The 25,719-nt window shown below is 50.5% G+C and overlaps 1 protein-coding gene and 1 long non-coding RNA gene across 3 annotated transcripts in view; one reads left to right on the forward strand and one right to left on the reverse strand.

Annotated features, from left to right (window-relative positions):
* Positions 1 to 878: 878 nt before the first annotated feature.
* LOC129551499 (uncharacterized) overlaps positions 879 to 25,719 on the reverse strand; it is a 40,543-nt gene continuing 15,702 nt past the window's right edge. Inside the window, exons 2-3 of the mRNA XM_055419502.2 lie at positions 3,571 to 4,424; positions 879 to 3,299 (exon numbers count right to left, since the gene is read on the reverse strand). Of these exons, the coding sequence (XP_055275477.1) occupies positions 2,701 to 3,299; positions 3,571 to 3,748 (777 nt within the window). The 5' untranslated portion in view covers positions 3,749 to 4,424 and the 3' untranslated portion in view covers positions 879 to 2,700. The remainder of the gene's footprint in view (positions 3,300 to 3,570; positions 4,425 to 25,719) is intronic.
* On the forward strand, positions 2,797 to 8,485 carry LOC129551500 (uncharacterized). Of its 2 annotated transcripts, XR_016039622.1 has the most exons (5): positions 2,875 to 2,918; positions 3,746 to 3,810; positions 3,931 to 4,046; positions 5,684 to 5,752; positions 8,364 to 8,485. It is a non-coding gene; the product is annotated as an uncharacterized LOC129551500 (long non-coding RNA). The 2 variants fall into 2 exon arrangements; XR_008685091.2 differs by lacking the exons at positions 3,746 to 3,810; positions 3,931 to 4,046 and having other exon boundaries at positions 2,797 to 2,918.

Below are 25,719 nucleotides of genomic sequence, written 5' to 3' on the forward strand. Positions count from 1 at the left end.
CAGTACTCTTGCCTGGAAAATCCCATGGACGGAGGGGCCTGGTAGACTGCAGTCCATGGGGTCGCAAAGAGTCAGACACAACTGAGCGCCTTCACTTTCACTTTTCACTTTCATGTACTGGGGAAGGAAATGGCAACCCACTCCAGTGTTCTTGCCTGGAGAATCCCAGGGACGGGGGAGCCTGGTGGGCTTCTGTCTATGGGGTCACACAGAGTCGGACACGACTGAAGCGACTTAGCAGCAGCAGCAAACTCTCTCCTATGCTCCAGTTGCCAGAATCCAATACCATCTCCACTTGGGCGTCTAACAGACAACCTACCGTAGCCAGATCAGAACCTTGTAGCCTGTGCCTCCCAGTTTTCCCCGGCTCCATAAATGATTCACCCATCTGTGCAAGCCACAAACTTCAGAGTCATTTTTGTCTTTTTTTCCCTGCCCACCCTCCCTTGTGCATCCAGCTACAGACTCAGTTGGCTCTACCTTCAACAACTGTGGCCTCTATCCCCTCTGGGCTACAGGCCTCCTGCAGCTACTGTGGTCTCTAGTAGGACCAAGGAATCGCCTCCAGTAGGTACTCCCAAGCTGCCACTCCTGTGTATGCCTGAGCCATTGTTTTAAAACATAAGATTATGACGTTTGTAGCTCAAAACCCTCCAAAGGCTGGGGAACATCACCCTTTGGATTTCATTCTAAATTCTCAGCCCTGCCCAACTTAAACAGTTACCACTCACCTCCAGCCTCTCTGGCTTCCTTGTAAATTTTTCAAATGCACTTTTGCACTTGCTGACCCTCCCACCTAAAAAACCCTCCCCTCACTTCACTGACTTAGCTTCACCCTCCCAGCAAACAACACCCCTCCCCAGCACTTCATCCTCCAACTTCTTCACAGCATTTATCATTACCTAACATTATTTGAAATATTTATTTTGTTCATTTATTGCCTCTTTCCTCCATCAGAAGATCAGCTGCGCCACCAAAGCAAGGGTCTGCCTGTCTGGCTCACGGGGGTATTCTCAGTGTTATATGATGCAGGCACACAGCAAGGATTCAATAAATATTTGCTGAATGAGTGAATGCATGGGTGCTGACAAGTCATTTTCTCGGTGCTTACATCTGACCTCCTCTAACCTGAGGCTGAGCAGCCTCTAACCAGGGGCAGCATTTTGTGCGCGCTTTCATTTTCCTGTACCTGCTAGCCCAGGGCCCAGTTACAAGGGCAGGTTTAGGGCTGGGGAAGATCTGCTTGTGCCATCAATGGGAAGTGCTGCCTGGTTTGCGGTAAAGAGATGGACCCGAAGCCAGTCTAGCTTTAGCATCACTGATTTGTGATGGGTGCCAAGGGGTGGGGCATAAAAGTGTAGTTCCTGGGGACACCCGGCCTGGTAACAAAGGGATTCTCGAGGCCAGAGAGAAAGATGGATTGGCAGGTGGAGCAGGACTGTCTTAGACAGTCCTCAAACTTGGGAAGCTCAGGAAACAAGCCACTAACCCACAGGGCAGGTGATGCCAGTGGCCTCAGGGCAGCAGCCAATGTCCCTATCAGCTCTCTTGCTCTTGGATAGATCTTCAAGAGGAATAACAGGCCGAACAGGAGAACCCCCTCCTGCCTAGGCCCCCCATCTCAGCCACTGCCATACAGAGGCTCAGGGGAGTGGCCATTGTCGTGGAGGTCTCTCAGACCTGGGGGCAGAGGCAGAACTGGCCCCACATACCTCACAGGGAGCCATTTTGCCTTCCTGACATGATTTCTGGCTAGAAGAGCTCCACAGGCACTTATCCAGGAGGCCCAGCCACTTCTTGCTGCAGGAGACCAGAGAGGGTGTATGGGGGGCTGGGGGCGCTAGCGCCCTGGGTCTGATAGCCCAGCATGCTGTCCCTTTGCTCCGTGTACCCCAGCAGCACAGAAACCGTGAAGGCACTGGCATAGGTCCCCTATGAGGTGCCAGCCTCATCCACCTAAACTAAGGAGGGGGCATCCACGCACGGCTCCTGTGCCTACCAGGAAGGCGAACTACCGGAAGTGCCACCCTGACCCGGAAGCGCCATCCTGACCTGTGGCCCCAAGCCGGGACAGCGTTCCCATCAGCTGGGGGGCGGGAGCAAGGAGAGGCTGGGATGGGGAGGAGAAGGAAGGCAGCCCTCCGGACTGGAAGTTTGAAACCCCTTCTCCTGTCCCTCTCTTTAAAACACGAACTGGTGGGCTGGACTTCTTATATAACACTCCTTTAGTGACCGAAGCACTTGTCACAACCACCTTGGGGACCTAGCTTCAATGCCCCCACTTTCAGGATGTCAAGGTATTTGCTCAGATAGCACGTGGCTGAGCAGCGGCAGTAAAACCAGAGTCCCCATTTCCACTCTTAGACCAGTGAGCCCTCCTGCACCCACGACGGAGACCGAGGAGGGGAAAAATAACCAGCCATGCAAAATCAAAAAAAAAAAAGAAATCCTTTCTTTTCAAGATTATGAAATCAAAGAGCATTTTGTTGTTTCTTGGACGTTCTTCTTACTACCCTGAGGCCGCACAATTCAACAGGCTTTTCTTTATTGTTGTTAAAGTACTTGTTCTATCTCCCGCCTCTTTTGCCAACTTTCACACCGACAGAGAAGGCAAGCGTTTACCTGGGCTCCATCCTTGGACGGCGAGCGGGTCGCCTCCTCCCTGGGGTTTGGCTCCAAGGCTCCCGCAAAATCTCGAAATCACCCGGGATCGGCGCGGCCACTGAGGGAAGCAGCCCGGCTCTGAACAAGCCCAGGCAAGCCCAGGCAGAGCCCGCTTCGCGGTTCTTCCTCCTGCGTGAACCACCCGGCCCCTGGGCGAGAGACGCGTCTCTCTGGCCCCAGATCCGTGGAGTCGTCTCTCTCCAGATGGACCGGGCGCCGGCCCTCTCCTCCACCTGAGAAGGAAAAGGGTGCAGGTAGGGCGCAGAGGGGCGGGTGGGGGCGGCGCCAGCCCTCAGGGAACGGGGCTGGAGCGCGGCAACCACCCGGGTCACGTCGGGGTCGGGTGTGCGCTAGGACAGAAGACCCGGGTGCCGCGGCGGGGCGCGCTGCCGGGGCACCGAGCGCGCTCCGCCGTGCAGCCGGTCCCCCATAGGCTCCGGGTCCCGGCCCCTCCACCGCTGCCGCCCGCGGAGCCTGTTGCGTCCTCTGCGACAGCGCGGACAGCGCGGCGCCCCTAGTCTCCTCCCGGAGCGCGCTCCCGGAGCCGACGACCGGACTCCACGGCCATCGCGACTCTTCCGGGAGCTTCTCGCCGCTCTGCGGCGGGACCGGAGCCCAGGCGGGCCGACGGGGGCCTGTAAGAAAGCAAAAGAAACCATGGGGCCCGCTCGCCGCAATGCCCAACCGGCGGGCCTCAACCCCAGGAAGAGTGAAGGAGAAACCGCGTCTGGAGCGCGGATGAGGGAGGTGTCCCAGGTCTGGACCTGTCGAGTCCGGGACATAGCCAGCCCGGAGAGCAGGGAAGGACCTAACAGCCCCGATTTGAGGAGACGGGGAAGGACTTCTAGCGCCAGAATCAGACACCCGGCTGCGGCCACCGCCCGCCGGCGCCCCGCCCCCACTCACCGCGCCCCCAAGTTCCGGCGCTGCTTGCTGCCGAGGTGGCTCGGCTCGCGCGTCCAGGGGCGCAGAGGCGGCTGGCGGTCATCGCCGAGGGGAGGCGCTGGAGAGTTGGGCGCGCCGGGCGGGGACCGCACCGGGCAGGGCTCGGCTGAGCTGAGGGGTCAGGCGCACCCCCCAGCATCAGCCTTACAGGTCCTCGGAGGCACAGATGCGGACGCGGCGAGGCGCCGGGCAGCCGGTGAGGTGAGCGCCTCCCTTTCCTCGCGGTTTCTACACTGCCCTGCGCGTGTCGCGGGACGCACCCCTGGGTTGATGGGGACACACGTGCAGCGGTGGCCCTGAAGACGCCCTTCTCTGTTGTAGGGAGGGGACTCCCCAGCCATCACCCCGCCCCCAGCCACCATAGATCCTACCCCATCCGACCTGGTTTGGACCTGGGACCCTTGGGAGACAAACTGCCCTGTGGCCCGCACGGCCTGGTATGAAGGAAAGAGGAGTTCCCCAGGCCTCCCCCTGCAAGAGTTCTGCGCTCAGGGCTGTTGCTTCCTCCGAGGCAAACCCTCTTAGCAAACTCACACTTGCGGTACTCTGCACGTGATGCACCTAGACCCTGCAGGCACAACTGAAGAACTAGGGTCTTCTTGGCCCCGTGAGACTCCTGCATCTTGCACTGGAAGAAGATGGTCCTTGGTGGGAAGTGGCTGCTGCCCCAAGCATGTCATCACATGCACACTGTGGGGAGCAAGTGAGGCCAGCTGTGAGCTGACCCCATTTGACAGATGACAGTCCCTGGCTCACGCGGATGAGTCTGCATGGAGCCCATGTTCCCAGCCTTTTCCAGGTTTTCTAGAATAGTCCTAGAGAAGGAAAGAGCTGGTCAGAATGCCCAGATGCACTGGATAGTTACCTTTCCCCACAGGGGCAGTGGGGGAGAGGACCATTTCCCACCCACCCTCCCCCCAACGGTGGCCATCACTGTAGGGTAGCTTGAGTGGGGAAGGCCTTTGCAGATCCTCAAAGATTCAGGAGGATTTAATGAGGCCAAGGCTTCCCTGGTGGCTCAAACAGTAAAAAGTCTGCCTGCCATGCAGCAGACCTGAGTTTGATCCCTGGGTTGGGAAGATCCTCTGGAGAAGGGAATGGCAGCCCACTCCAGTATCCTTGCCTGGAGAATCCCATGGACAGAGGAGCCTGGTGGGCTGTATAGTCCATGGGGTCACAAAGACTGAGAAAGTAACACTTTCTTTTCAATGAGGTCAGTGCCTCTGGAGGTGGCACAGGTGACAGAAGGGAAAAGCTGGTTCTAATTCTGATTCTGTGTGTGACCTTGGGGAATAATAATAATAAAGCTAACTCACATTGAGCGCTCAGTGTGCCAGAAAGAAAGTAAGTGAAGTCGCTTAGTCTTGTCCGACTCTTTGTGACCCCATGGACTATAGCCTTCCAGGCTTCTCCATCTATGGGATTTTCCAGGCAAGAATACTGGAGTGGGTTGTCATTTCCTTCTCCAGGGGATGGCTTCCCTGGTGGCTCAGACGGTAGTCTGCCTGCAGTGCGGGAGACACAGTGTGCCAGGCATCAACCTAAATCCACCCTAGATAATAATCTCTTTCAATTCTCAACACAGTCCTGTGAAATCCATACTAGTACTACCCCATTTCCAGGTGAGAAAGCTGAGGACCAGAAAGGTAAAACTTGGCCACCATCACGAGGTGGGGAGTGAAGTGGAACCAGGACCCATATTCATTCCTTTCTGACCCCCAAGTCTCACTCCTTAAGCAACTGCATCTGGCCTCAATTTGGCAAATTGCTTAGCCTCTCCACACCTTGGTGTTCTGTGTACAGACAGCATCAGGCTCACGGTATGGACTCAATATATGTTGGTGGAATGAATGAACGACCCCCACACCCCTCAAGGTGGTTGTAAAGACTGCAGTAAATGGAGTTGCTGCACACAGCAGGCACTTCTGTGCCTTCATCAGCTTACCTAAGGAACCTCTGTGGAGCCCTGGGCCAAAGGAAGCTATAGTTCCCTGCTCCACACCTGTGAATATTTGGGAGCATTTCCAGTGAGACCTCCACCCTCACTGGTCCTTTCTTCTCCCTTTCCTTTCAGAGCCACCAAAATACCTTGACCTTGGCGGCTGACAGATGAAGGAGTACATTTGGGAGACTCCAGACTCCGGTAACTAGAGGACTTGAAATAAGATTTATATCCACTTTTCCATTCAGAGAGGCCAAACCACATTCAGGCCTCTTTTTTTTTTTTTCCTTAATCATGTTTGTGTAAGTGAGGACTGGTTTATAAAGGCATCTCCATATGTCAGTCTGTCTCAACAAGGGTGTTCAGCCCATCTGTATTTCCCCTAGAATTCATCCCACACCCAGATGCAGAGGTACACACACCCCTGACTAGCAAGCAAGGGCACTGTAGAGAAAGGGGGTTACAGAAGTAGCATGCACAAGCTTCAATTTATGGCCTCCACCTAGACACATCTTCAAAACAGTGCACTCGGGAGGTGTTCATGTCTTAAATTTAACCACAGAAGCCCAAGGAGTCCTACTTCCGAATCAGCCTATGAGATTGATCTTGTCCAGAAATGTGAATTAAAAAAAAAAAAGGCTATGGACTTCCCTGGTGGTCCAGTGGCTAAGACTCCGTGCTGCCAGTGCAGGGGACCTGAGTTTAATCACTGGTCAGGGAACTAGATCCCACATGCTGAAACCAAAGATCCTGCATGCTGCAACTAAGAACCAACAAAGCCAAATAAATAAATATTTTAAAAAACTAAATTTAAAAAAGGATAGTGATATCCTAGGATTACATCATACTGATGGTTGTACAATTCTGTGAATCTAGTCTCCCTCCCTCCAATCTAAGTGGGGGTCAGTTCCAGGGCCCTCTTAAAATCCTCAAATTTGAAGATGCTCATGGTAAAGAACGCACCTACCAATGCAGGAGACCTAAGAAGTGCAGGTTCGATCCCTGGGTTGGGAAGATTTCCTGGAGAAGGAAATGGCAACCCACTCCAGTATTCTTGCTTAGACAATCCCATGGACAGAGGAGCCTGGCAGGCTACAGTCCATAGGGCCACAAAGAGTCAGACATGACTGAAGTGACTTAGCACACACGCAAGTTCCTTACATAAAATAAGGTAATATTATATTTTAATATAACCTATGCACAGTCTCCTGTATACTTTAAATCATCTCTGCTGCTGCTGCTGCTGCTAAGTCGCTTCAGTCGTGTCCGACTCTGTGCGACCCCATGGACGGCAGCCGACCAGGCTCCGCTGTCCCTGGGATTCTCCAGGCAAGAACACTGGAGTGGGTTGCCATTTCACTCATAACACCTCATGCAATATAAATACAATGTAAATAAGTGTAGCGATGTGTTAGTCACTCAGTTGTGTCTGACTCTGGGCGACCCCACGGACTGTAGCCTGCTAGGTTCCTCTGTTCATGGAATTCTCCAGGCAAGAATACTGGATTGGGTAGCCATTTAAGTTTAACGTAAATGATATGTAAATAGTTGCTGGCCATTGGCAAATTCAAGTTTTGCTTTTTGGAACTTTCTGGAAGTAGTTTCTTTTAATTTTTTTCAGTCAACTGTCAGTTGAATTCATACAACTGATATGGATACAGAACCCATGGATACAGAGGGGTGACTGTATACTGGAGCCCACCAAACTGTACTTTTAAGTGGTGAAATTTATGGTATATAAGTTATATCTCAGTAGAGGGAAAAAAGGGGGGCACCATTCTTCTTAGTGGCCCAAAATAAATGGCATGAATCCAGCAGGTTTCTGAAAGCCCCAGAACTCTTTCATTTTTTTTTGCCCCAGCACTCTTGATAAATGCTAACTCCCCTCACTCAGAAGATTCCTTGGTGGTCCAGTGGTTAAGACTTTGTGTTCCACTGCAGGGGTTGTGGGTTCGATACCTGGTTGGGGAACTGTGATCCTATATGCCACAGGAAACAATAAAAAGAAATAAATTGGGCCAAGATACAAAAAAAAAAAAACTAATCCTGGTGTAGGTAACACAAGGGAGTCAGGCATCCTATGGCTGTTCTGCCTGGACCCTGGTAGGTACTGACAAGTCCAAAGCAGCCTGTCTTTTATGCCCTCGAAGACAGGACTGTGGTGACAAGGGGGTCTGAGACTGGACCCTGCAGAAGAAAGGGGGCTTGGTGGTGGGAGGACTTGCCTATTGCAACCCTGCATCTGTGAATGACAGATATTGCTGCCATATCAGTAAACAAGGATGCTGCAATCATCAAGCACCACATTACAGCCACCTGGACCATAAGCCCTGAGGGAACTCAGGATGGAGGCAGAAAGCACCTCCTCCCCATCTAGAAGTCAGCCGCCGCAGCCACCGCCAGGGGGCACCCTGAGGAGACTCAGGATGAGAAAACACGGTATTCTGGCCCCAGAGAGCTGAGGGCATACCAAGGAATGACATCAGCAAGCCCAGACTTTTGCACCTTTCCATGCATAGACAAGCGCTAAATTCCTTAACTTGAGATGTCTGGTGTTCTTTAACAGTAAGGTGGCTCAGTGGTAAAGAACCCGACTGCCAGTGCATGAGACGAGGGTTCGATCCCTGGGTTGGGAAGATCCATGGAGGAAAGCATGGCAACCCACTCCAGTATTCTTGCCTGGGGAATTCCATGGACAGAGGAGCCTGGTGGGCTACAGTCCATGGGGTCGCAAAAGAGTTGGACACAACTGAACAACTCAACAACAATAGCAACAATATTTTGATGTTCTGACTACTTGTCTTTGTTGCAGAAACTCCTATGTATCCTGCCTCCTCGCTTGCCTCTTTGGAGCAGTCCCGCAGGGCTATCTGATAGGTTATGTCCTGGGCTTAAGTTCTCAGGGTGTCCACCAAATAAAACATAACTCTCAGCTCTGAGGTTGTGCATTTTTTTTTCAGGTGATATATCAGAAAGTCATTTGGTGGGCCCATGGTAGATGGGCCAGTGTGGGGACCTATGTGTAGTCTGTGGGGATGCTCCAGGGAGCCTGCCTAACCCTTGCAAAGCCCTTGCGTCAGCAAGCACACGATTCAAAACCCCACTTCTGAATAAGGAAGCGCAACTTGACTTGTTGGGTTGGTGAAGAAATCACTGAATTAAAAATAGCAAATAAATGTAAGAAGTCAAAATGCTGTACAAAGGGGAGAATTACTTTTAAGTGTTTACTCATGGCTATGCTGACTGGGCATTTTAACTAAACACAGCTTTACGTTTCTCCAGCTCCTAAAGTTGCCCCGTGGCTTGTGCATCAAATTCACCTTTTTTTCTAATTGAGAACAGAGAGAGGTCTAATTATTCTTAGGAGATAGCCCTATGGAGCAGTTGATTGATAGATCAAGCACTTTGTTTCTTCTTTACTTTTTTTTTTTTTGGCTGTGCTGCATGGCTTCAGGATCTTAGTTCCCCCAACCAGGGATCGAACCTGGGTCTCCTGCAGTGGAAGCACAGTCCTAACCACTGAAAAGTAAAAGTGAAAGTCACTCAGTTGTGTCCAAACTTTGCAACCCCATGGACATCTCCATGGAATTCTCCAGGCCAGAATACTGGAATGGGTAGCCTTTCCCTTCTCCAGGGGATCTTCCCAACCCAGGGATCAAACCCAGGTCTCCTGCATTGAGGGTGGATTCTTTACCAGCTGAGCCACAAGGGAAGCCCAAGAATACTGGAGTGGGTAGCCTTTCCCTTCTCCAGGGGATCTTCCCAACCCAGGAATCGAACCGAGGTCTCCTGCATTGAGGGTGGATTCTTTACCAACTAAGCTATCAGGGAAGCCCCAACCTAACCACTGAACCACCATGGAATTCCCATAAGCAGTTTACTTCTGATGTAGATAACTGCCTTATTCTATTGATTAGAAAGGAAAACAAAAAGCAATAAAAGTCAATCCACGCCAGAAGGAAAAGTGGCTTGTCCTATAGGAGAGAGGGTCATCCTTGGAGGGTTGGTTGAACACAGTTCCACGCCTGGGCTTTGAGGTTGTTGAGTGGGGAATATTATAGAAATGCCAAGGACATGGGGCTTCCCTGGATGTCCAGGGGTTAAGATTCTGTGCTTCCAATTTAAAGGGCGTGGGTTTGATCCCTGATTGGGGAACTAAGATCCCACATGCTGCGAAGCATGGCCAGAAAAAAAGAAAAAAATGCCAAGGACAGGTTAGGGCCTCCACGAAATGGGACAGATGTTAAAGAGATACAGTAATCGGTGGAATGGGCCACCCACCTAAAGTAAGTCTACCCCCAAAGGAATGCTGAGGTCAACGAGAAAGCCAGAAAGCCTCCCAGATCCTAGAATATATAGACATCCCAACATAGGACCATAGGGATGACGCTTATGAATGATGCCTCAGGCCCCTGTACTTACTGGAACCCCTTCTCTGGCCGGCCACACCAACACCCATCCTCAATCCTTTGGGCGGATGCTGCCAAGTTCTGTATTTGCAGCCGTCGCCCCTTTCCCCTTAGTTTGCCAGGTTAGCATCACCTCTATCTTTCTATAAATAGAATGCTTAGCACAGCCTTCAGAAAACCATGTGTAGCAAGCATCTGGAAGAGATAAAGGGCACTCACAGGACATCTTTGCTGGAGCTGGGTCTCCTTCCCTGGTAGGAACGCCTTGGGAGAGCAGCTGCTTTGGGCCTCCAGGGAGCTGGAGAAGCCAAGAAGCAAAGCAGTTGTGAAACCAATGCAATTCCAGCACCAGGTGTGCAGGGAGGTGGCCTGCAGGTGCCTGGCAGGTCTGCTCCAGTCTCCCTCACCAGCCTTCTCTCCAAGGAGGAATTTTGCTGGGAGGGACTTCTCCTTTGAGTTAAGGCATTGCAGTCCCCAGGAGATGCCTGAGAGGGCATGTACCTTCCAGAGACCCGTGGGCACTGGTGTCCCCAGTAGAATCTATTTGTTCAGACATCCAGGGTGGAAGATAGAGATGGGCAGATGCAACCGAATGTGGTGCTCAGGCAGCCAGGCTGAGCACAGGCGCTAAGTGGAGGCTCCTTAGTGACCTGGAGTTCCTTAGAGCTTCCAAGTTAGCCTGGGAGACCCTGGGATGAAGGCCAGAGGGGAGGGAGCATCAGAGACAATCTGGATCCATTTTCACATTTTTATCAGCCCTATCTTACTCCTCCTGTTTTGAAGAAAAACCTAATTTGTACTTTTCTTTAAAAACCACTTATGTCTGGTCCACTCCCTGTTGTCAAATAAGCACATTTATCACACAGACGGAAGCCTGGTGTCTCTGAGAACTTGAATGGACTGTTTACAACACTGGGGCTGCAGGACAAGGTGACCTTCAGATCACAAAGGGGCAGTGCTTTGCGTGCGGCGGGGCCGGCCAGAGGACAGGAGGCATCCAGGCCAATGCCACCTCTAAGGCGACCTGGGAGTTTACAGGATGGAGAGATGTCAAGACAAGATTAGAAAAATGCATTTTAAACATTTAAAATTTAATGCTCTTAGAAGTAAGTCATACAGAGAAAGACAAATGTCCTATGATATCACTCATGAAGAATCTGATAAAAAATGATATGAATGGACTTAGAAAGCAGACTCACAGATTTCAAAAACAGTCTTGGCACTAAAGGGGAAAGGTAGGGGAGGATAAATTGGGAGCTTGGGATTGACACACACACACTACTATATACAAAATAGATAATGATATTCTGTAATAATGTATATGTGAAAAGAATGAATATATGTATATGTGTGCATGTGTGCCAAGTCTCTTGAGTCACGTCTAACTCTTTATGACCCTGTGGACTGTAGCCCACCTGGCTCCTCTGTCCATGGAATTTTCCAGGCAAGAGTACTGGAGTGGGTTGCCATGCCTTTCCTCCAGGGGATCTTCCACACCCAGGGATTGAACACACATCTCTACATCTCCTGCATTGGCAGGTGGGTTTTTACCACTAGTGTCACCTGAGAAGCCCTGAATATATATATATGACAGTGAAAGAGAAAGTGTTAGTCTCTCAATCATGTCCGACTCTTTGCAACCCCATGGATTGTAGCCCGTCAGGTTCCTCTGTCCCTGGGATTCTCCAGGCAAGAGTACTGGAGTGGTAGTCATTCCCTTCTCCAGGGGATCTTTTCAACTCAGGGATTGAACCTGGGTCTCCTTCATTGTAGGCGGATTCTTCACCGTCTAAGCCACCAGGGAAGCCTGAATATGTATTTCAAATCATTATGCTGCTGCTGCTGCTAAGTCACTTCAGTCGTGTCCGACTCTGTGTGACCCCATAAATGGCAGCCTACCAGGCTCCCCCGTCCCTGGGATTCTCCAGGCAAGAACACTGGAGTGGGTTGCCATTTCCTTCTCCAGTGTGTGAAAGTGAAAAGTGAAAGTGAAGTCGCTCAGTCGTGTCCGACCCTTAGCGACCCCGTGGACTGCAGCCAACCAGGCTCCTCCATCCATGGGATTTTCTGGGCAAGAGTACCGGAGTGGCTTGCCATTGCCTTCTCCGAATCATTATGCTATACACCTAAAATTAATACAACACTATAAATCAATTATGTGAAAGTGCAAGTTGCTCAGTCGTGTCTGACTCATTGCGACCCCATGGAATATACAGTCCATGGAATTCTCCAGGCCAAAATACTGGAGTGGGTGGCCTTTCCCTTCTCCAGGGGATCTTTCCAATCCAGGGATTGAACCCAGGTCTCCCACATTGCAGGCAGATTCTTTACCAGCTGAGCCACAAGGGAAGCCCAAGAAAACTGGAGTGGGTAGCCTATCCCTTCTCCAGTGGATCTTCCTGACCCAGGAATTGAACTGGGGTCTCCTGCATTGCAGGTGGATTTTTTACCAACTGAGCTATTAGGGAAACCCTGTAAATGAATTATATTCCAATAAAATTTAAAAAATAATACAATAAAGTCAAATGCTTTTAACACACACACAACTCAAATATAAGAGAATTGCACTGTATACTAGAAATGATTTTTAAAAATCTAAGCATCTTATTTGAACATGGAGCCCAGGCCAGATGTCTCAGCCCCAGCAGACAGACCCTGGAGCAAGTTGCCCCAAGAAAACAAGTGACAGGTATTGACGGGGCACTGCAGCAGGCATCTGAGCCCCAGGACAGGACAGATCAACTTCTAGGCGCACTTATAAATTCAAGTGACCTGGCACATTGGCAAGATGTCTGAGTGCCCACTCTTGATCAGGCTTGACTCAAGGAAGAAGGAGCAAAGGGTAGACCTGGAACCATTAAGTGTCACTGAGAAGTGACCCTGTCCCTCAGTGCCCTGCCACCCTACTGTCATACACTGAAATGCTATTGATTTTTTTAACTGAAGTATTCTTAATTTTCAGTGTTTCAGCATTGGATTTCCACATTTCAGCCAAGTGATTCAGTTATACACATATATATTCTTTCTCAGATTCTTTTCCATTATAGGGCTTTCCTGGTGGCTCAGCTGGTAAAGAATCCACCTGCAATGTGGGAGACCTGGGTTCTGTCCCTGGGTTGGGAAGATCCCTTGGAGAAGGAAAAGGCTACCCACTCCAATATTCTGGCCTGGAGAATTCTGGACCGTGCAGTTCACAGGATCGCAAAGAGTCGGACATGACTTTCACTTTCACTTTTCATTATAAGTTATTACAAGATATTGAATATAGTTCCCTGTGCTATACAGTAGGCCCTTGTGTTTTATCTGTTTTATATATAGGAGTGTGCATCTGTTTATCCCAAATTCCTAATTTATCCCTCCCCCCGAAATTCTATTGACTTTTTAAAAAATATTTCCCAAAGAGCCTCAGAACCAGCATTTCATTTATTTATTTATATATTTATTGGCTGAGCGGCATGTGGATCTTAGTTCCCCAACCAGGGATCGATCTTTCTCCCTGCATTGGAAGTGTGGAGTCTTAACCACTGGACCACCAGGGAAGTCCCTCTATTGATTTTTTAATGGCAAGTATCAGGGCACTTGCCTGGTGGTCCAGGGGTTAAGAATTTGCCTTGCAATTCAAGGGGTGCAGGTTTGATCCCTGGTCGAGGAACTAAGATCCCACAAGCCTCAGAGCAACTAAGCCTTCCTATGTTAACCACTCAAGGCCTCGCGCCCTGGATCCCGCACAACACAACTAGTCCGAGCACCCCAACAAAGGATTCTGCATGAGGCCAACAGAGATCCTGTGTGCCACAGCTAAGACGCAATGCTACCAAATAAGTAAATATTTAAAAATAAATAAGCAAAGGCAAGGATCATACCCTCTACTGTGTGTACCTACTCACAGCTCCAATTTTCATGTCAGCGGATGCTTGCTGGGTTGAACCAAATTATCAAAGAATTCTTTGGGAGAAATAATTTTATACCACTAGAGTCAAAAAGTTATGTGTTGTCTACTGGGCCTATTTGAGATGCCCCCAGTCACATTTCTTGGTTAAATTTCTTCACTTCTGTCAAGTGAACCTGCACCTCACAAGGGGTCTGGCAGCTCCCTTGCTCTGAGGCAGTTACATTGACAGGCCCATGCAGTGTGCTGACGACACAGTCTTACAGCCACCCCAAACTGGAGAACTAAGAACTCCAGAACCCCTGGGCAGGATAGCATGCCATCTAAAAAGCATATTTTACCATAGAGAGCAAAGGCCATCTCATGACACAAGAGAATGAGCTGTCTTTTAGATAATTGCAGTCATTTACCTCTGAGTAGCTGAAGGTCGTTAGCCAGAAACATTTTAGTCTCAAGGGTATTCAGGTTGGTCTTCCTCACAACTGCAAATCAGCATTAAACAAGTGGGACCTCTGGGGAAAACAGGGAACTCACTGGGCGTGAGACGATGAGCTGAGATGCCGAATAGAAATCCCCAAACAAGGACAGAAAGACAGACCATCGGGAGAGAACAGTGGGGAAAAAATGAGGCCAAACCCAGTGGTTGATTCACGTGGACTCCTGTCTGGGTTTGCTACTGTCCTTCTGTAACATTCCCCAAACAGGAGGTGGGCATAAGGACCCACCTGAAATCCCAGGGTGGGCTGAAGCTCCTGCCAATGAACCAGCATGCCCAGTGCAGAGTTGCTGGTGGTCCGGCCATCTGTCCTTTGCCACCCTGTTCAAGGATGGCCAGCTCTCCCTGCGAATTTTGTGAGATTTCCTCAGATAAGAGGCACAAATGACTCATTAAGCCTACTCTAAGAACTGTGAACAAAGAAAACCACAGCATACCCCTCTGTATTGAATTCCCCAAGACCTTTCTAAGAAGCCAAAATGAAATGTGGGAGGACCCAGGAGATGACACACATCCTGAGTGGCAGGGAAATTTCTAGGTAAACTTTCTGTTTTATTGGTCAAAACATAATCCTGAAAAACTTCTGCCTGCTGCTGCTGCTAAGTAGCTTCAGTCGTGTTCGACTCTGTGCGACCCCACAGACGGCAGCCCACCAGGCTTTTCTGTCCCTGGGATTCTCCAGGCAGGAATACTGGAGTGGGTTGCCATTGCCTTCTCCGGCGTCAATGCATGGGACCAAATAAAAACTCATATCCTTGTTTCCCCAAACCGCCAGGACTGCAGTGAGAGGCTGGGTTTTCTTCCTGAGTCCTGGGCTGCCCTCTGCTGGAGGAAGTCTGAGCTACAGAATTAATAACTGATCTGGTAGTCACCAGGCTTCAGTGGCCCCAAATTCCCAGAACTCCAAAGAAAAACAACTAGAAAAGAAGTCCTACGTTTTCTCCCCTGGACACTTTGCCCAGTGAGAGCCGTAAACCAGAGGTGCTGCAAACCTGCTCAAAGGCAACGTTCATTTCCCAGAACATCACTGCCTGATGTCCAGTAAGTTTTGCCCATGGTCTTTAGAACCTCAGATCAGTGTCACCTCCAGGTCCCCAAATTTCTTACCTTGTCCTGTTTCACTGGAGTCAGGGTGCTTGATGGGTCCAGCGCTGATGACTTTGTCCTTGTCCGATGTGCTGGTTGAAACACATCCCAGGGACTCACAGACCTGCCCTTGTGCTCCTGTCTCCTTTGGGCAAGTCAGTTAACCTCTCAATCTCACAGTCCTCGTCTCTGAGCTCGGGCTGCCATCAAATGATTTCAAAGTATCTTTCATGTGTGGGGCTAGAGTTTGCATGCATCAGAGGAAAGGCAGCTTCTGATCCTTAACCAGATCTGCTGAGAATGGGCACAGCAGAGAAACCGCTGACTCGCATTGGGGCAAAAGCAAAAGTGGTCAGTGGAGAAGGCGCTGTGAGCCAACATCTGGCCTTGGGACCCCAGGATCCCAGCAACACCTTGGAGCCTCTTCCTGTCCTCTCCACCATCCCCAACCCCCCACTGCCACCGCCTGCCTCTTCGTCCTCCCTGTCTTCGGAACCAGGTGGGCACCACCAGTGTCCCATTTCTGGCTGAAATCCAGGCCCACCACTGGCTCTCACAGCCCTCACCTTTGCCTTACACCTCAGTTCCTGGAGGAGGCCCAGGGACTCGGCTGGCTGGTTGGCTCTGCCTGGAGGGTACAGGCAGTCCCTCGGAGAGCTACCTGCCCCTGCGTCCTTGGCAGAAATACTGGCAGCCGCAGCACTGCGCCTGTCCCAGACTGAGCAGGAAGGCTCCTGGTGTCAGTTCTGGGGCAGCCTCCGGCTGGTGCAGGCCCTCAGACTGATGACATCAGCAGGGAGCAGGGTCTGCAGGCCCCTCGACCCCTGCCATCTCACCCTCCTCTTCTTCCTCTGCCATCTCCTCCTCCTCCCAGCGCAATGCAGGCTTCAAGGGCAGTCTCCAAGGTGGAGACGCTCAAGCGAGCCATGGGAGGGAGCGGCCCCCAGCACCCAGGCTCTCCCCACAGAGGTCCAGGGCTCAGGACAGTGAGAGGCATCAGTCTCTGAACTGTCTCAGCCCCAGAAGAGCAGGCAGCCTGACATCACTTCCCATCTTGCCAGGAGACAGGTCCCAGGGGATGAGTCGGGCAGCATTTTCATGCCCCTGGTATAAATGAAGACCTGCACTGGAGGCTTCTATTCTGAGCAGAAAGTGCTGCCCAGACCCCCTGGGGAACTTCTCTGTCCCCGGGTCCCTGACTCCTGCGCCCTCAACCCTCACCTCACTCAGGAGGGTCCAGAGCAACCAGACACCACCCATACCTGCTGGCTCGGCTTCCCTCTGCAGGGGAGCTGGACTCCCTCCTCATCCAACTTTAACCTTCTTCAACTAACTCCATGACACTGGGAATAAAAAACCTTTCTCCCATCACCTTTGTGCCTCAATACGTCTCCATGGGCTTTCCCAGACATCCTGAGTGGAGCATTCAAGGATATGGTCCGAGAAGGTTCCTCTGCCATCACCCAAGAGGATGCCGGAGTTGAGAATCCCTTCTTACCCCCGAGCTGGAAAGGCAGCCTCACTTTCCAGACCGGTGTCCACGATTCAGAGCAGGAGGTCCAAAGCCAGGGCCCAAACACAGCATCCCTGGGCTCGTCTGAAAGCCTTCACCCTCCTAGCCCTATCGAGGTGCCACACAGTCCTGTTCTTCTATGGAGGTTTCCGCAAATCGCGCCCCACACTTGGTGGCTGCTCCCTACAGAAGCAGGTGAAAATGATCCATACAAAGATGCACGAAGACAGTCGCTGGTACCAGAGCCCGGCTTGTCATCCTTCCCAGCCGGGAAGGAAGGCTGCCTCCGGCTCCAGCCCTCAACTCCGAGGAAGTCGAGTCGTGCAGAAAAGGTTGTATAAATAAAGCCCGAGACTCACTCACTGCACCAATCAGAGGCCGGGTGCTGTCTCGGCGCTGGCTGCGCGCAGCCGCCGGGAGGTGGCCGTCGGGACGAGAGCGCGGCAGAGGCGCGCCGCCCGCCAGCCCGGAGCAGTGGTGCAGGGCCTCTGCGCCGCCGGCTGCTGCAGCCCCGGCGGCGGCCAGCACTGCTGACTTGGCCCCGGACGGCGGGGAGGGCGGGGGAGGGCCTGCAGCGGCTTGGGTCCCCACCGCCCCTGCGCAAGCAGACCCGGAGAACCAGCAACGCGGGCTCCGCGGGCCAAGGCCGGGGCAGGTGATGGCGCGGGGGAGAGAAGAGGGCGAGGGAAGCCCTGAGTCAGCACTGGTGCTTCGCGAGCCGCCGGGGAGCCTGGGACCGAGACGCACACCACCCTCCCGGCCCCTCCAGGCACCCTTCCCCCCACACCCCCAACTTTGGGACCAGCTCTAGCCTTACTGTTTCCCCGCAACAATTTCAGGGCCGGGATGCGCCTGTTGTAAAGTGCTCTGGGAGGTGGAAAGAGAGAATTCTTTTTAAAGATCAGCCCAGTCCCATGTCACCTCCTGGAACTTGTCCACCGGCAGGGAGGGGGAGGGTTGCTTCCTGCTCCCCTACTCCTGCAGCCCCTGGGCTAGTGGGTCTGACAGTGGGGGAGATGGAGGCAAGGTGGTGGGCCTCATCAGGCACTGATTTTCTCCCCGCAGAAACTGGCCCCTGGCTGACTAGCGAGTGAGGCCAGCTTTTGCCATACCAGCTCCTCAGCAGCTGGCTTCCCCATCCTGCTTCCTGAGAGATGAGGGCCTCCAGGGGCCTGCCAGGGCTAAGACCCTCCACACCTGTCCATCCCGGAGGCTCTCTGTCACGTTGCCTACTTCTTCCCCAACTGCCTTGGTTCAGTCGTTTCGGCCCTGACTGCACCCACGTGAGGGAAGGAGAGCTCTCACCATGAGAAGCTTGTGGAAACCCCTCATTTCATCTTATATTGGCAGCACATGTCATTTGTTTCACAAGACCCAGTTATGTGTGTGGCTCTGGGGTCACCTGCTCCCCTCGGGGCACATTTGTGAAGTTCCTGTCTCACCTGACCTCCCCTTTGGGAACCAAAGACCAGTGGACATGGGTGGGATGCTCAGATCAACAGTGGCATTTTCTCTGTAGTCATGGAGGGGTGGCCTTCTTCTTGGCTAATTCCAGATACAAAGGAATTATTTCCAGATGTAAAGGATGCTTGTTTTTTAATCCAGGCAGGGGAGGGAGGCGCTGAGTTGAAGAGGAGTTTGCCTGGGGCATGCCAACTCTAGTCTCTTGCTTCGCAGGGTGGGAAGGCCACTGACATCTCTATGATACTGATGAGGGAAAAATTCATCAAGGTTTGTTCAAACAGCACATCCTAGCAGCTTTCTGGGCTGGGGAGGGGGGTGGTGGGAGTGCAAGTTCTGCCTGATGCACCAGTGAGGCTCCAGGGTCAGCCCCACGTGATGCTGATCATCAAAGACCCTAGTGTGTGGGACCACTGTGGCTCATCTGGGTGCCCCCAGGTTCGAAGTCTTTCACATCCAAGGACGTTAGTCTGGAAAAATTAAGTAGCTGTATATCTCAGAGGGTTCTGCAAGCCCACACAACAGATTTATGAGCAGAGGTCAAAGATGGTGTTAAATATACAGGAAATATATAAAAATGGGTGGAGCAAGACAGAGGGACGGGGGTATTGAAAGTGAAAAAGTATCAAGGTGCCCCTAATTTGGGAGGGGGAGCTGTTTCCACCCACAGAGGGCTTTTCCAGTCTAGGCAATTATATAGTCTAAGACCCTACAAAATGTTTGTCTGTGAGCCCAAATTTTCCCAAAGGGCTGTGGAGGGTTTGATGGGACCACCTCTCACATCTTGAGGAGCTATGGCTGCCACAGTGCAGGCAGGGTTTTCTAAAGATGAGCCCCCAAGTCTGACACCCAGCAACCCAAGGAGGTCATGGCACATGGCCAGCCTTAGTCTATTGCTGCTTCAGGGACTTGCCTGGATACTTTTTATCTGAGAGGTTTCCTGCACCATGTTAGAGCAGATTTATTGCTAGACCTAAACTTATTTTTGTTTTGTTTGTTTGTAAAAAGATACCTTTTTGCTTTGGGAAGAACCACATAGGAGCTCAGCCTATCTAGTACCCAGGACCACCTGGGCACATGTCACCGTTGTCCCTGCGTGACATCACCCCCAGTGCAGACCTGGATCCAGGCACTGCATGTCCCGGAATGCCATGCCAGCAGTGCCAGTCTTGGCACCCCTCCAACCGGCACCTACCGAGGCAGCAACTGCCTTTGGGGTGGCCCTTCAGCCAGACAGGGAGGAGTCTGGTCCCGGAGACAGGGCTCAGACGCCTTGGGCTCCTTGTGTATCTCCCCAGAAAGAGCTACTGCCCCAAGAGTGCTTTCAGCAGCTCCTATGCAGTCCCCTTCCTCATCTAGATGAGGTTTCTAGGACCCCCCACAACTACCTGGCACCCTGTGCATCAATCACCATTCAACACCTACTAGTAACACATCCTTTCTTAAACGCTGCAACCTCGGCCCTGCGGTCGCAAATCATCGTTTGAGTTTCCCACCAAAGCTCATTTCAACAAAACCCACAAGAAGAAAACCTCCACCCCCAACAAACAAGGCAGCAAAAGCTGTCTCTGTGTTCCCAGGGTTCAAGCCAGGCTGCAAAGATCACAATAGAGATCAGACCAGAATTCTCCACACTGTTTAAAGAGCCAGTTAACCCGACACAAACGCACACACGCACGCAGGCACGCACGGAGGCAAGGACTAAGCTGAAACTCATGAGTGAGTCTGTGGGGTCGCCCCGTGTGCCCAAGCGTGTGGACCAACCCAGAGTCAGATCCTGAACACACTTTGGATTTTGCCCAGGGCTGAACGCTCCCCAGGCTGAGTTACCCAACGGGCTGACCCGAGAATGGGAGTCCCTCTCTTTCCTCTTCCTTCTGCTGCCTCCTCCCGCCGCTGAGGTTCTGCAGTCACTTGAAGGAGAAAGATTTCGCAGTACGGCATTCTTAAAGCTGCAGTGTCCAAATTCTCCTTCAAACCCCATGTGTCACGGACATCCACTCACTTACCGGGGTCCTTTGCGGAGGGTGGGTGGGCCAGGAGACGAGGGATGGGAGGCTTGGAGAAGCCAGGCGGGTAGGAATCAGAGACTCAGGCTCTAGCAAGGGTAAAGAGGAGAGGCAGACTGCACAGTGAGAGCCTCTGCAGTTAAACCAGGTTGCTGGGACTGCAGCAGACTGCAATGGAGTAATTTTTTTAATCACCAAACCCCCACCAAAATATTCCCCACAAACTTATATTTATTGTAGCTGAATTAAAATGCAAGGTGCAAACATGAAACCAACATAAGAAAGAAATCCGATATTTTTAAAAACAAGAATTCGAACCTCATTTAACAATTATTTTGGAAAAATCTACTCCCGTGAGCAACTGACTCAGCTTTCCTTACACAGAAAAGTCATGCGGCGAAAGACCTGGATGAACTTCATGGGGCCAGAGTTTCCTCAAAGTGCAGGGAGAAGGTTTCAGCTTTTTAGAAAAGAAAGTTTTGTGTTTTTTTTTTTAAACCCCAAGAAAAGGGGATTGTTCTGCCTGGTGATCTAGGGCGCGGGTTGAAATGAGCTGATCTAGCATCCAGAAACCCACACACCCCTCCCAGAAAGTTACCTCTCTCTCCTCAGCTCAGCGGCTGCCGGCTGCTGTCCGGCCAGGATGCTGGCAAGTTGCAGACTGCTGCTGGGGAGGCAGGACCCAAAATAAGAAGTGTCAGCTGGGTCCCTGCACCGAAATGATGCCAGGAGTCAACGCTGCAGGCGCGGGGATGGTCTCTCCCCTTTTCCCTCCCCCAACCCGGCTTTAATTTAAACCCCTGACACTGCAAGATGCCTGCTTCTACAGAGTCACATCTCCAAAAAGCCTCCTCATCGCAAGGTCCAAGGCTTTTGCTCCACCTTCTGCGTTTGTTCACCTGAAGATGCTTTTCTGGCAAAACAAAAAAAAGACAGGGACTGCGGAATCCTTAATTCTTTCCTTCTTGGGACTACATTTTGGAGAAGGTGTGACTTGTTTAGAAGTTTGAGAATTGCAGCCTGATGCCCAGGAAGGAGCAGAGGCAGTAAGTGACAAGTCCCCTTTGCCTCAGGCAAAAGTCTACACCGTCACTTTATCCAAAAAAAGGACAGAGGTAGACCTAGGGTAAAAAATATAGGAAAATTCCTCTCTGTCTGTTGGCAAATTTTCAACAGTTTGGGAAACCTCTATTTTTGCTTTCCTTCAAGAAAATCCCATTTTAAAAATTAGCAGGCACTAGATGCTAAATTACCATTAGATGCTAATTTAAAAATATAAAAGATGTAAAAATGTAAAAGATGACCACAAAAGTGTAAATTTTGTCCTGCCACGTCTGGGATTCTTGAAGTTTTTGCTCCTACCTCCATGCAAGTTAATATCATTTAAAATGGAGATGGGGATTTAATTGGGAAAATTCCAGGAGCGAGAAGCCCTTTAAATGCAGATATGATTAAAACAGCACTTCCTAACATAATCCACAAGAGATAAAGCAGAAGATTGAACTGAGAAGGAGAGCAGAGTGAGGGGTGAAAAAGGGATTCCCACATTTCGCATTTAATGCAAATTCAGAGTCTGAGAAAGGTCAATTAAGGAGAAAGGGAGGGGGAAAGGGGAACAGAGATTCCTAAATAAATTGGTCAGAAGGACCGACTGCATCAATTTCACGTACACTTCATTACCAAAGTAAAGCCTGGTGTGTGACCGGTTTCTAAAGAGACCCCGAGGGAAGGCTCTGCAGCCGGCATTCTGCCCGGGGACACACAGGGCCACGCTGCTGCAGTGCACCAGCAAGAACGTGGGCACCGCATCCGCCAGCCGCCCTCACCCACCTTCCTGGCTCTCAGGTTTTGGCAGAGACACTTAGGGCTGTGCTGGCAGATAAAGCCAAAGACCTGCCGTCAGGCTAGGGGCCCCCTCCACGGTGCACCCCTGGTTGTGGCAGGGGGTGGCCACAGACTCATGGAGGGTCCCAGTGGAAGGGACCCCAGAGAGCAGGCAGCCCCATGCCCCCATTTCACAGATGGGTAATCCTGAGACCCAGGAAATGGTAGGACCTCTCCCAAGGTTACCTGGCCAATGAAAGGCAGAGCCAGGGTTAGAATTGGGGTCCTCAGATCCTTTGTCCTGTGAGTTTCTCACCCTATTTGCCGTTTCCCCTGCCCTGTAGGGGAGCCATGTTCCTCTGCCCCTTCCTCATGTGACCTTGAGGATCACCTCTCTGTTCTGTGGTCAGTCTCCCCTCCCTAGATGGTATGCAGACTTAGGCCAAGGAGTTTCAACTCTTTGGAAGTGGGAAAATTACCAAGTCATTTTCTCGCTTTCAGAGGCAAGACCATACTTAAGGCCTAGGAACCAAAGCAAGGATTTTTTCAGTCTTCTCCAATTTTGAGACCTGCAAGGCCATCTGTGTTGTTCTAGGGCTACTGAAACCAAGTGCCACACATTTGGTGGCTTAAAACAGCAGACACTGATCGTGTCACCATTCTGGAGGCCAGAAATCTGAAATCAAGATGTCAGCAGGGCAGTTCCCTCTGGAGAATTCATTCCATGCATCTCTCCCGGCTTCTGCTGGTTACTGGTGATGCTGGCCCTTCCTTGTAGATCAGTTCCGTTCAGTTCAGTCGCTCAGCTGTGTCCGGCTCTTTGCAACCCTATGGACTGCAGCATGCCGGGCTTCCCTGTCCATCACCAACTCTCAGAGCTTCCTCAAACTAACATCCATCCAGTTGGTGATGCCATCCAACCATCTCATCCTCTGTCATCCCTTTCTCCTGCCTTCAATCTTCCCCAGCATCAGGGTCTTTTCCTTGTAGATGCATCACTCCAACCCCTGCCTCTGTCTTTGAGTGGAATCTCCTCCATGTATCTTCTTGTTTGTCTCTTCTCTTATAGGGACAGTTGTTATTGGAATTAGGTCCCATTCTAATCCAGCATCATTTTGTCTTGAGATCCTTAATTACATCTTCAAAGACACTTTTCCCCTGTAAGGTCAATTTCAGAGGTTCTACATCTTTCAAGGGGGAAGGGCCATGCTCCACCACTCTGCACTGTCCGCTGAAAGTTTTCATGTGAGACCCAACAGCAATGGAATATCAATCGCTGGAGGTGCCGTAACACAGAGCCTTTTGGTTATAAGGCATCAATAAGAAGTTATGAGAAGTTAATCATGCCATTTGCAGCAACATGGATGGACCTAGAGATTATTCTACTAAGTCAAATAAGTTAGAGAAAGACAAATATCATTTGCCATCTCTTGTGTGTGAAATCTGAAAAATAGGATACAAATGAACTTATTTACAAAACAGACTTTGAAAACAAACTTATGGTTACCAAAGAGGAAGGGAGGGATGGATAAATTAGGAATCTGAGGTTAACATATGCACACTCTTATTTATAAAATAGATAACTAACCAAGGACCTATTGCATAGCACAGGGAACTAAATTCAGTATGCCATTATAACCTATATGTTAAAAGAATATGAAAAAGACTATATAGATGTATGTGTATAACTGAATCACTATGCTATGTACTTGAAACTGATCACAATATTTTAAATCAAGTATGCTGCAATATAAATAAAAGTTAAATTAAGGGACTTCCCTGACAATCCAGTGGTTAAGAATCGCCTTCGGATGCAAGAGGTGTGGGTTCAATCCCTGGTGAGGGAGCTAAGATCCCACACGACTTAAGGCAAAAAAAAAACAAAACATAAAACAGAAATAATATTGTAACAAGTTCAATAAAGACTTTAAAAATGGCCCAGATCAAAAAAATTTTTCATTAAATTTTTGAAAAAAGAAGCTAAAAGCTATGTGTACAGAATGTTTGGCGTCTAAGTGTCAGTTTGGTTAATTCTTTCAACAGCCCTCTGCAGCAGGCACTGTCGTTATCACCCCATTTTTTGTGCTGTGCTAAGTCGCTTAGTTATGTCTGACTCTTTGTGACCCTATGGACCATAGTCCACCAGGCTCCTCTGTGCATGGGATTCTCCAGGCAAGAATACTGGAGTGGGTTGCCGTTCCCTTCTCCAGGGCATCTTCCCAACCCAGGGATCGATCACCCCATTTCACTGTGAGGCAAACTGAGACACAAAGAGGTTCAGGTCACACAAGCTACTGAGCAGCAGGATGGAGACCATCTGGCTCAGAACCCTTGCTCTTAACCATACTTCTGCTCCCTTGTGCTGGGGTTGCACATACTCTTCTTTCACTCGGCTTGACATCATTGATTTTCTGTCTAGTCCACATCTCCAATTGGTTCCTTTTACAGATATTTTCTGAGCATGTTTGGATGTGTGCTCTGTGCCGGTCCATCTTCTGGTCAATGTCTTTTGTCATCCCTACATCCCTACAGTCAAAGCTGTGTTTTTTCCAAAAGTCATGTATGGATGTGAGAGTTGGACTGTGAAGAAGGCTGAGCAGCACCAAAGAAATAACGCTTTCAAACTGTGGTTGTTGGAGAAGACTCTTGAGAATCCCTTGTACAACAAGGAGAACAAACCAGTCAATCCTAAAGGAAATCAACTCTGAATATTCATTGGAAAGACTGACGCTGAAGCTGCAGCTCTAATACTTTGGCCACCTGATGTGGAGAGCTGACTCATTGGGAAAGACCTTAATGCTGGGAAAGATTGAGGGCAGGAGAAGGGGGTGACAGAGGATGAGACCAGTGGGATGGCATCACTGGTTGGATGGCTCAATGAACATGAGTTTGAGCAAACTCCAGGAGATGGTGAAGGACAGAGAAACCTGGTGTGCTGCCGTCCATGAGGTGGCAAAGAGGCAGACACAACTGAGCAATACAACCAGGAACACCTCTGCAGCCTTTAGACACACCGGAGGGACTCAGGAACATTAACTGTGTGCATAAGCCCAAGGGGTCATCCTAAGAATGGAATTCACATCTGAAATTGTCACTCCTGATTAACAAAACAGCCTTCAGGTCAGTAATTAACACGAAACAAGCATCCACTTTCACATCAACAAGAAAGAAGAAACTTGGTAAGAACAGTGGCCTTTGGGAGCTGCCAGCACTGTGGGTCCTTGTGCTGGGCCTTCTTTCTGAGGCTGTTTTAGTGAATTTGGTGAGCCTTTCCCTTTCTTCTAGAGTGCTAACCCCCGTTAGATTTCTTCTCATGCCTTAAGTCCTCATAGCTTTGGCTGTGACCTAGACCTTGAGAAATAACTGGGGCTGTCTAGTTCCTCTTTGAGTTTCCTACACTGGCTTGGAGCGGTTTGCATGCACAGGGGTAGAAAGCAGATACGGTTCCCATTTTTTTCACTGGCTGCCTTACGTGGGGTTA

This window comes from Moschus berezovskii, chromosome 17 (assembly GCF_049115385.1).
Source record: "Moschus berezovskii isolate FMDL1 chromosome 17, NW_MosBer_1.0, whole genome shotgun sequence".
NCBI lineage: Eukaryota > Metazoa > Chordata > Mammalia > Artiodactyla > Moschidae > Moschus > Moschus berezovskii.